Raw genomic sequence first — 12026 nt, 5'->3', positions numbered from 1 at the left:
CCTGAATTCCTCTCCTCTGAAACAGAGTGGCCTGGTTCATCCTGCTTGTGGGGAATGGTCCCTGGCCTGAGCCTCCCCTGCAGCTTGCCTAGGTCCTGTCTAGGAGAGTGCAGGTTCACGTGAGCATGATACGGGCCAACACAGTGTTCAGGGACAGGTTCACAAATGAGCATTTCTGTCCTGGCCTTCATTAGCTTGCTAACAATGCTGTAGCCAAGAACGCTGATACTCTGACTTGGTATTTACTGTATTACTGGGGGCAAACGGGAAAGAGAGAGGAATGATTTTATTCTGCTCAGTCACCTGAGCCAGCACATGGGTTGGCTTGGATTGCATCAGGAGCAAACTCATTTTTGATCGTTAGACTCGTTAGATTGTTGTGTCTCCAGCAAACTGCCCATGCCAATATGGAATAAAGTTTTTTGAAAATTAAGATGTACTGAAGCTGCACCTATCATCTTTACAACTGTAACAGATCTTTATTCAATCAAAGTCCTTTTCAGAGGGGAGTAGTATTTTGAATGTCTGCCCCTGCCAGTGTTGTTTAGCATCCTTGAAGCAAAACATTGCAAAGGAACAACCTGGTATAAACTGCTAATGCAAAGGTGTAAGAAAGCCAAGAGGAGTCAGTGACTCCTTCAATGTTACAACGAAAGGATTAGAACTGCAGAGCTTTCATCAGGTGCTTTCTGAGAGAGCTGTGGGATTTTCAAAGGCTGTTCCCAATGTTGGGCTTCAACAAAACCTCAATAAACCTGTTAGAGACTCCATCAAGAAGGGTGAAGGAAAAAGACAATTGTAACGCAACAGTAGAGGTTCTGCAGTAAGTCCTCTTTCCCCTCTCTTTGGCAAAAGTCCGCTTCACTGTCAAATAGCAGATCTGTGTTAGCTTCAGCTGTAGTGTGTCTGGTCACGCTGTAGTATGTGGCACTGAACAACTGCAGTTCAGTCATACTTTGGAAGGCAGTAGTTTAAAATTCACACTATAGGAACACATGGTGATATCATTACTCTGTTTCTCTCTCTTTCTCAGTAACTGGCAGTCTGAGCATCTGGTTTATGGTGCCTTTTAAAAGGAACAGGTCGAACTGCCCCTCTTTGCAGTACAGATAAAGTGACCATCATATATTTTATTGTTTGTGTTTGATTTAGTTATTTCTGGGATCTTTAAAAGTGTTGCGGCACCTTGTCCTTAGCTAAACCTTTCCAGTAGCTCACTATTTCCTTGCATATCATGTGTTGGTAGTTGAGCTACTTAGCATTTGTATTGCCATGTGTTGTGTGTATTTGACTCATATCACAGCTGGAATTGGAAAGCACTTTATAAATACCCTCTTGCCCTCTTTATGCATATAAACTCCTTCCCAAAGATATTTATGAATGATTCCCTGACTTTCAGAGTACTCCTATGGGGCAAAAGTAGAGAAAATATGCACAAAGCTACTCTCTGTTTGTTGTGGGTTTTTTTCCACTCTTGGTGTGATAAATGATAAAAGATAGTTTGTAAAGTCAGTGCCTGGCTCTGTAAGGTGCATCTTGTTGGTAGGATGCTTAGGTTGGATATCAGACTATATACAGTGTTAACAAAGAGTGTACAGAGAAGTTTTTCCTTCTAGTAAATGTAGTTTTAAAAGTATAAAGGAGTCAGAGTGAATATTTTTGCATGTAGCAGAACATCCCTTTGGAACGTACTTTCAGCATTTAAATTTATCCTATTTATTGGCCATTTCTTAGTTGTATATTTTTAACAGCTGTGTGTAACTAGTTTCTGATACCTTTGTCTAATGTGCTGTCAAGAAAAAGATGTAAATACTGGAAGATCTAGGGGGAAAAGTGCTGGTTCCATTGAAATTGCTGGAAACTTTGTCATTCCTTCAAGTAGTCAAGATGACTTTGTGTTCTTGCAGAGTGCTTCTCTCACATCTGCTACTTGATGCTCATTTGCAATGCCAAAGACACTTAATTTTTTTCCTCCCTTTTTTCTGTGCCCTTCTCTAACAATTTCTGTAATACTGTGTCCTAAATTTTGCATTGTTTTCCCAAGGTGACATGGTGGCCATGACGTAGGTGACCTTCCTCTTCTCGATGGCTCCTAGGGCTACCTCCCATGTCGTGTTTTCTTTCATAGCTCTTCCGCTGTTGCCAGACAAAGTTCTATTCATTTATCACCCCGTATCAGTTTTCGGATTTGTTGTCCAGTAATTTATGACTGTTTGGAGCTTTGGTACTCATTACAGTGCCCAGTGACCCTTGTGACCCTCCTCCCCATGTACTCTCTGCCATCTTGGCCCCTGGACCAGTTTGTTGATGCCGCAAGTTGCAGTGCATATGTTCATGCCAAGGCATGCACACCGAGAACCAGGGTCTTTGTTTGACCAACTAATACCAAGTGTCTAGAATTTAGGCAGAGAGAAGTTGATTGTGCAGATAAACAGACGCTGAGGGTAAGATTCATATGTCGTCTCCGATTATGTAGGTAGTGAGGTGTTGCTGATACAGTGAAGAGCAAGAGAGAACAGTCTAGATGGATATACTGCAGCTTGAGGAGAATATTGTAAATAAAATACTGAGTTAAGTGGCTTTACCTGGAACTCAGTGGAATTCCTGCCAGTTACCAGCAGGCACTTTTTGCAAGGTGGGGACTTTATCCTGCTGGGTGTAAATACCAACTGAAATACACTGCTGAACAGGAGCATGGGCTGGTGCACTGGGCAGTTATTGGTGGTGGTATTCGTGAAGGCACATCAGCAACATACTTTCTTTGTTCAGTGCTTTTGGTGGTACTTTATAAGTACCAATTATGAAGACAAGTTATGTTTTTTCCTTTCCATCTTTTCTCCACCTGAAGGTTATATTTAAGACATAAAAGATTGTGAGCACTGGGGGAAGGTGGAGAATGAGCAGGAAGGGTGAAGGGATTTGTTTCCTTTCTGATGGCTTTAACTGTAATGAATAGTGTGAACTTGTTCATATATTAAATCGCGATTGATATTTGTTTGCTGTAGCATAGATCTTTGATATGGGATTACAGTGCCAATTATATAAAATATATAGAGTACGTGTGAAATACATCTACACGTACCTGCATGTACAAGCTCATAAAATAAAAGAAGAAAATAAATCTGCAATTAGTTCTTGAGCTTTGGTCATTTATTTTTGAAAAAAGAAGGACTGTAACTTCCCAAAATACATCCCCTCCTTGATGCAATGTAAAAGGATCCAACATTGTACTTCCTCCTTAGAATTTCTGGGGAAATGCATTTTGCTGCCAACGTAACATCCTTTAACAGGTCTCCTGCTGGTCAGACCTTGTGTCCTGCTGTGACAGCCATGACCATGTGTACAACTGATTGTTAGTGGGCAATATAAATCTGATTGGAACATGCCCGTTAATTGGTTTGAGAGCTCGATATAGACAATGCTGTCTTACAGGAGATTGTGTAGATAGGCCTAGTCATAGGGTTAATTCTGCTTGACAGCACATCAGCAGCATCTTGAGAGTAATTACCCAACTTAAGTTTTCCCACAGTTGAATTGAGATCTTCAAAGGCTTCTACATTTACAAGCATTATTAACCTATATCTGAAACATGATGTTCCCACAAGGGCTAATTTTTTCTTCCTTTTATTAAATATACAGGTTATAGGGTTCATTTGCTAAATGCTAAGCCCTTAGAAGAAAACACTACTTGTTAGAAAGAGAAAAATCTGCAGTGCACGACCAAAGCTAATGGTGCATAATGCACACATCATTGTCTTTTTGCAAAGACTTTAAAACAAGTTAAAATTTGGGTCTGGCTCCCTTCCTCTATCCCTCTCTCCCACCCCCCGCTTTCCACTTTTAAGAAAATCAAACCACTTATTCCTATGTGCAGAGTGAGTAAATTGAAGACACACGCAAACAAAACCCTCCTACGATGTTGTACAATTAAGTGCAGATCATTGGATACAATACATATGACATTAATGAAACGGTATCTGCTTCAAAAATAGATTGGAAACATTCATGAATAAATTAAATCCTCTTAATGACTTTTCAAAAATGAAAATGAATGAAAACAATATTTCTTTCATAGGAACAACTGTGTACCATGATTCACAGCATATAATTTAATCCTGTTTTAAATTTATATTCTATTTTCTGCATTCATTTTGTGATTTGTCCTTTAAAATATCTTCTTTGTAACTCCACATTGTAAAAAAACCCCAAAATACTAAAGATAATAGTTATTATTTGGGTTCAAATGCGTTTGAACGTGTTAAATATTAACATACAGAGGTAGACAGTGTTGTTAAAGACGGTATTTGCTGGGGGGGAATCAGTCTGACAAATGGCTTTGATGGCATAAAGCAGTTCTTGTAACTTACGATCTTTTTATTTTCTTTTGCAGGTCAGAAACAAAGTTTGACTCCAATTCAGGTATGTTTAGATTTACAGTGTTTTGCTGAATGTACACTATTCAGGTTAATCTCAAAAGAGTAGTTTATCAGTTCCAAGTTCAGTTTAGTTTTAAACAAACTGGGGTAGGTCAGTCTTAAAAAGGATCTTCATTTCTCACCCTCTGAAAACAGCATTATTACTGTGGAACATTTGCTTTCATTCCTTTCATTAGTTCCTGTCTCTTTACATTTTCCCAAAAGATGATCAGGAAGATTTTCTTGCGACAGGCTTTAATTGATCCAGAACAATTATAGTACAAATAAATGATAATACAGACTAAAGGAAATGGAGGATTGAAGTGAAGTTTGAGAATGATCACTGCTTTAAAGGAGAATGTTTTTCTTCCTGGTGGACAAAGACATTTCATGGGAATTTGAAGTCAGTGCAGCCTATCTGTCAGGAAACGGATGATTTGTCATCAAATTTTCGTGACAGATGCATGTACACAACGCATGCCAGACCAGTCTGTAGAGCTCGCTTTAGGAGGTTTACCAAAAGGCAGTCTCTCTCAAGTTGTCTTTTTAAAGAATTTTAATGTGTTGTAGGGATTGGGAGGGAAGTGAAGGTCAGTCTAACAGGTTAATGTGTATCTAACAAGACAAAAAACACAGGACAGCAAACAGGGGAACAGTTGGGGAAAAAAGAGAGAACCTAATACCAGACTGTTTTTTATTCAGTTAACTATTCATGGGTGTTCCTTAAAGTTAAACAATAGTAAATTAAGACTAGGCTGTTGTCCTGAAACTAGCTGAAATGTCCGTTGCCTGAAAAGGTCATTCAAAATAAATTTTTTCGTTAAGATGAAAAAGACTGTTTTAAGCAGGAAACCTGATATTATGGCAATTTTGTATTTAGGCCAGTGTTATCTTCTATATGGTTTGCTTAATGCAGTGATTATAATTGCTTATAATGGTAGAAATTTTACAATATATATTAATCAGAGTACGTATGAAATAGCATGTTTCCTTTTATCCCAGTTACAACATGATTTGGGTTTGAAATGTGAGGTATTACGTTGCTTTTTCTTTCCACATTAGATTTTATCTTTGGAACTATATGGGAGTGAAATCTCTAGCAGGAAGCCTTTATATAGCCAATTCCTACGTCTTGTATACTTGAGTCATCTTGCTTCTATGATGATTTTAGTCTCTGAGTTTGAGGTTACTTGCTTTAAATATTGCTTGAATGAACTCTGTGCTAAGTTGCTTCTTGGATCTCGACCAAACAGTTTTACGTGGGGGGATAGCTTCACGCACTGTCTGCCGTTACCCCCTTTCTTTTAGTAAAGTCACCAAAACTAGGGTGTGAAGCAGAATGTCAAATGTCTCACTTTTCTGTTGAGGGGAAAGTGCTCTCTGCAGAACTTTGATTTGCTTGGTGGATTAAACTACAAACAGTTATTGACTTTCCCTTTTGAAGCAGCTCTCCTGTTAGGTACCCAATGCTGCGTGCCGCTCCCCTTGGCAGCGAAGGCAGGGGTGTGGGATTTCCCAGGGAGCAGAGAGCAGCGATACAAGATACGGCAGCCGTGGCGAATGCCGCCTCAGTAGGTGTCACCAGGCCTCTGTGCTTGGACTCTGCAGGGTGAGCGTCAGCTTTTTAACGTCTCCTCTTTGTCTGTGCGGGCTCCACAGGCTTGCTTTCCTTGAGCTTGGGTCCGTGTTCTGGGCACAGTTTGTCTCTTATTTCTCATGTGGAGGTGTTGGAAAGCCTGGCTGCCCCAAGACCAGAGGACTCGAGTTGCTCTCCCTGCCCTGCTCTGCTGAAGGCACTCGTAGGCACCGTTCTTATAAGGCCAGAGCTCTGGCCCTGTGAGCGCCTGATGCAGTTTTATCTCCCCGAGAGCACAGAGAGGTTGCAGAAGGATTTGGAAGTAATGACCATTTACGGGAGACCACACAAAAATACATAAATATAAACGAGCAGTAAAAGACCCAGGATCTTCTCTGTCTCCACTTTTTTTGCTGTACCTAAGTATTCTCTGGATGCATACCAGAATTCTCTGCAGCAGGTGATTAACATTATTTTGCTGGGTGTAACATCAGCAGGTACCGTGGACGTCAAAGTACTTTGTATACCACCGGAGATACAGTATGGGAAGGTCTGGGGCTGAGGAATTTCTTAGATTTATTCCTTCTTTTTCTGCAGAGCCTCACTTTCATCATCTGCTTGTGATCCCTTTCCCCGAAATCCCTGGGGAAGTCTTTGGTTGGAATAGTTTCAGGCTTTCCTGTCATGGGACCCTGGCCACCCCCAAGGTGTTTAAGGCTCCTGACCTGGTGATCCACTGTGGATTGCCAATGCGTGCAGCTGGCCAGGCCAGCCTGGTCTCCTGGTCTCATTTTATTCTTTGCCCCAACTGCTGTACTTGGAACTGAGAATTATGGAGGTTTAACGCCTCAGTCTTACCAGTGCTGCCTCTTTCAGCACAGGTTTCAGGTAACAACCAAGGGTAGATGTTAAAAGACAGTGGAAAAAACAGATTAAGCACACAGTTAAAATGGCATTTTAAGAAAAAAGAAATCACAGAAACTCCGTAGCCTCAAAGTGCATTTCATGGCCTGCAACACCAAGGCTGAAAAAACCCCTTACTTTTGTGAAAAGTACAGCAGCCTTCCCTCTGTAGGGACAGTATTCAGCTCTTCCACCAAGAAGCTCTTCTTGATAGTCAAGACAGTGCATGCACTTAGAGTTGATCTTTTGATCCCAGTATGTGAGAGCAGAGGAGAAGTGGAGATACTGAGATCAAGTCAACATGTATCACCCAGATAAAACATCCCTGTTTTTGTTTCCGCACCAAAGAGTTTGCCATCCCTTTCCAGAACCAGACCTCCTGCTGCCTCAGTGAACCAAGGGTGTAGGCAGGGTGTGGAAGGATGCGTTGGTGATGGCAGAGAGGCATCCTCGTAAAAAAATCTTTTTCTGGTATGGGGGGGGTGCAGTGCCCTGTGTAGCACCATGTTCTGCATAACGTGGGCCTTTGAAGCGTGTAAATGTAGTGTTGGTTTTAAAAGGGCTGCTGCCATTTGACACCAATGACTCTATATTTATGCAACCTTGAGTTCCTTGGAGACACCTTAAGGTATTTTCATATCCCTCATTTCGTTTTGAATTCCCCAGACTGTGATTCCTGAGTAAACCAATGATCCCACAAACTGGAACAAACATGCTTTGTTCCCGTTTATCTCATGTTACTCAAAACAGTTCAAGTGTTGAACGTGAGAATGAGGTAATTTTATTCTAAAGCGAATATTTTCTTCCAGGGAGCTGTTCTACAACCTGTCGTGTGCTCTAAATTAACCCTAATGTTAATTCCAGTTAACTTGCAAGTCTAGATGTCCCCTTGTTAAGCATTTATCAATGCTTCTTGTACTTGTTTTTCCTAGAAATATTTGTGAAGTATTGAAGAATTAAAAGAAGTCTTCCTGAAGCAAGTACAAAGTCTGTAACACAGCTTTAAAAGTAGACTCACTCTAAATGTAACCCTGGAAATGTTGTTCAACACTGAAATATTAGGCAAACATTGTCAAAAGAAGATTAATTTGAACTTGAGCATTAACTTAAAAGAAGGCTGTAAAATTCCTATAGTGATGATCAGGATTTATCATATAAATAGCTATAACATCTGTAGGGGACACACATTCTTCATATCATGACTAACAGTTCCATCTGAGAAACTTCTTTTTCTCTGCTGATTCTTTCTAAGTCTATAGTTGGCAGAATTTCTGTCTCAGAGACCATGGGGTTAGCTTCATGCTGTTAGAAGATCTTATGAAATGAAACAATTTTGCTTTCCTGTCATAATATGATGAATTTCGCTGGTACTGAAAATAGATTTTTTTCTTAAAAAGTACTTGAAAGCAAAAAAGGTTGTAGGAAAGATATTTTTTTTTCTCAAAATTTGTTAGAGAACAAAGTAAACCACAAAAACCACAGCTGAAACAATTTTGTTCCAATTATTAGTATTTTGGTAGTGTCTAAAATCCTTATTGTGCTATGTGCTTGGTTAGCAAATTTTAGAATTTAAGAATGTAAGAATTATATTGGAATAATGAAAGATTATGAAAGATTTTTTTTTAATTTAGAGAAAAATAGGTCTTTGGGATGCTGTTCCATAACAGGAAGAATTTGTAGGTCTCAAAAGCTGTTGCTGAACACTCTTAATCCCACTTTAGTAATAGAAAAATAAGCATAGAAAATGCAAATGACTGTCTCAGCATGCCCACTAGTCACCAGGGAATGGTAATGGTGAATTTCCTACTGTCTGCTGGGAGGGCTGGAGTTTTCTTGTGGCATCTCCTGTAATATTTAGTGTATCCTGCATGTCACTGTGGAGGTGAGCCATGTGATATTCAAGTGATAGTGTTGGCAGTGAAATCGTGAAGGGGAAGAAATTTGAGTTTTGTTCTGTGTTAAAAAGAAAGGACAAATCCCCGGACAATACATGTGGCCTCCAGTGGAGTCTCTTTTATATATGTGTCACTCAGACGGTGGAATGGAGGAAGTCAGAGAGCGCAGGGTGCAATAAAGTGATAGTCAGGGAAGCACCGTGCTGTAGAAACGCATCTGTGCACTGGCAGAAGAGAGAGGAGTGCCCAAGTGCCCTCAGCTGTGTTCTTCAGCATTCGCTGGGCCAGCCACTGCTTCTCTCAAAGAGAGATGCATCTCCAAAACCCGTTCTGTCTCCCTGCTTCTATACAGATCAAATGAAAGGTAGAGATTACCTATGTGGTTTTATATCATGCTTGTGTCAATACTTTGGAAACATTCCAATTAGTATCAGGAATTAAGCTATAATAGCTCACCAGGTAGCTAGAAGCTGTCCTGCGGGACAGCTACACACGAGCTTTTGTTGGATCCCTGCTGCCCCAGCAGTCAAATACAAAGCAAGTCAAGGAGCCCCCGACAGTTCCTGGAATTTCCTTCGCCTGCCTTGTCTGGACTCACAGTGTCAGCCAGTGACTCCACAGGTCATTTCTCCTCTCTGCACATTGCTTTTTCCACCAGAATGAGTGTATCCCCATGTCTTCAGCACCGCACGATGCTGCCACACCTCTATCCCCATCGAAGTTCCCATCCTTTCCTTTGTCACCTCTTGTATTTACTGGTTCCCTTAATGTGGCCCCTATGATGTACTAACTTGCTACGCTACATGATTCAGCACAGGTGCTAGAGAACAGTCAAAGAAAATTATGAGGTTGGGGGTGGTGAGATGTTTTCCTCTCATAAATTCCTCTTGGCTACACTTCCAGATGTTCAGCAATAGACTTTCCAAACTCTTGCTATCAGCCCTGATTTCCCCTAGCCTGTCATCAGTCCCATTGTATGAAAGTCATCAGTACAACTATTAAGAGCATAAGGAACTCTTCGCCTGAGTAAGAGAGAAATGAAAACCAAAAGGCATCTTGAAAGCGAGCATCTCTTTCTGACCCTTGCTGCTAGGGAAACCCAAAAGAAACTTAACTTGCCTGAAACCGTAGGTCCCTGAAGCAGCAGGGTACTCAGTAATACCGTCCATCGATCAATTGGATCATAGATCTAAATACAGATTAACAAATCAGTTCCTAAATTTTACTGATGTCAGCTTCTTCACCCAGGTTGTGACAGAGCGGTTCTTAATTTCTTCTTAGCAAGGTTGAGTAGTTTCAGGAACAGGGAGAAGAGACGTTTGGTGTTTGTAACAAAATCATATTGACAAGTTCGTCAGTCACCCTACAACCAGAGTATTTGACAAAAAAACATAAAAAGACTACTTACAGAGTCTGTAATAGGCACAAGTGGCAAAATTAACTGAGATACTGAAGAACAGGGATGCTCCAGAGTTTTTTGGATGAGGCAAATGACCTCTCCAGAGTCTCTTTCAACTATGAGGAATTATTTCCTTCTCTCTGGGCACCACCAGCGCATGGATTCTTGAAAGGGTGCATGAGCTGGCCCAGAGAGACAGTGGGAGACAGCAACTACCTAAACAGAACAGCAGCTCAGATTATCTTACTTGTCGTTACTTGTCAGTGCTATTTTGTTCTTGGCATTAACAACTCTACAAGCAGATTGTTAGGGATGCAATGACTAGGGAGCATGGTCTGTTATATTTGTTCAGCAGCAAGATGAGCATTTAGATTCAGATGGAAGCTGAACCATCTGTTGAATGTTTTCAGGGCCACACTGCAATGTGACTTGGAGTATAGATGGCTGGGACATCTCGCTGATACATCCCAGTGAACTACGTGCTTGTAACAGCACTGATCGGCAGTAACTGATCATCGCCCTGCTCTTCTCTCTCTTGTAAAGGATGGCAAAAGTTGGTCAAATTATTTTGACATACAGAATGATGTTTTAATTTGTGGAGGGCTGATTAAAAATGTTGTAAGCATGCAGGCAAGCTTGCTCACCTAGGATTTTTAAAGGAGGCAGTCAGCTGCCAGAGGACTCCAAAAGTATAACTTTCCAAATTCTGATACTGGCTTTGCAGTTGCAGATGTCTTTTCCTCCCAGTTTCTTTGTTCATCTTATTTGTATCTGAGCTGGGCTATTCCTTGCTTTCATTGGCATGATTCTTGTCAGTTGTCAAAGTATTTTAATACGAAGCCTGTTTGCTTCCATAAGCTACATCCGTGAATGTACCAATGGAGGCCAGCAGCCTTGATTGGACTCACAACAGCCTTAAATCTTTCTGTGTGAATAATTTGTGTAATTTCTATTTTGTGGGGGTTTCTTTGGATAACATATTCCTCCCTCCAAAAAAATCTTGTTTGTGTTCTCATTAATAGGGCAGCTACTTAAAGATGCTCTGCCCTTGTGAGCTAGCACAAACAGTCACTGCGCCACTGCTGCACAAAGCACTGCCTGTCGGCATGTGGTAAGAACTGTGTGTTAAAGGGCCTTGCTCATGGAGCCAGGAGTATAATATCAACAAAGACAAATACAATTTTCTATTTTTGTCTTACATATACTTTAATAATCATTGCTGCTTCTTTCTTGCCTTGCTCTGAGGATCTTGCTGAGAAGGATTTTGCAATGTGTTTAAATTGGTCCTGTAATGAAAATATTTAGATTTAGGTTTTCCGTTTTATTGTCATTAATATAAGCAAATTCATCAGATTTATTTAGGAGAAATTTTTTACCCTTCTCTCTGAGTACTAAAGACAATCTTTTCTATTTTTTATTTCATTCTAAATCGCTAAAAAAGGCTGTCTTTAAGAAACAATTTGGCAAAAGTAGTCTGAGAAGACATGAATAATACATAAATCATGGTTTTATTACATGGAATTGGAAACTGGTACTCAGTTAAATTATAAACTATAAAGTAGATTGGCTGAGGATTTTTTATTCATCATAAGTATAGCTGCTTCAGATAGATTTGGTCTATTGGGGAGTTAGTCTATTGTTATCAAGTTAGCAACATTCAGCAGCACAACATCTTTACTGTTCTGGAGGGCTGGATTACTTAACTACAAAAATGTTGTGATTCTTGCTTAGACCTGCTCATCATTGTGCAGTTTTTCACTGAGCAAGGCAACCTAATTAACTTTTCAAGAGCTACTTGCATTGCAGTCTTGTTCAGTGGACAAAGTAGAAGATTTTTG

The 12026-nt window shown here is 40.3% G+C and overlaps 1 protein-coding gene across 7 annotated transcripts in view; it reads left to right on the top strand.

Moving 5' to 3' along the window:
* MSRB3 (methionine sulfoxide reductase B3) overlaps positions 1 to 12026 on the top strand; it is an 86217-nt gene that overhangs the window by 42475 nt on the left and 31716 nt on the right. For all 7 annotated transcript variants that reach the window (XM_052774379.1, XM_052774376.1, XM_052774381.1 and 4 more), the window contains one exon: positions 4391 to 4419. In XM_052774379.1, coding sequence (XP_052630339.1) covers positions 4391 to 4419 — 29 coding nt within the window. The remainder of the gene's footprint in view (positions 1 to 4390; positions 4420 to 12026) is intronic.

Source organism: Harpia harpyja, chromosome 23 (assembly GCF_026419915.1).
Source record: "Harpia harpyja isolate bHarHar1 chromosome 23, bHarHar1 primary haplotype, whole genome shotgun sequence".
Lineage (NCBI taxonomy): Eukaryota > Metazoa > Chordata > Aves > Accipitriformes > Accipitridae > Harpia > Harpia harpyja.
This window is presented reverse-complemented; position numbering and strand designations above follow the sequence as displayed.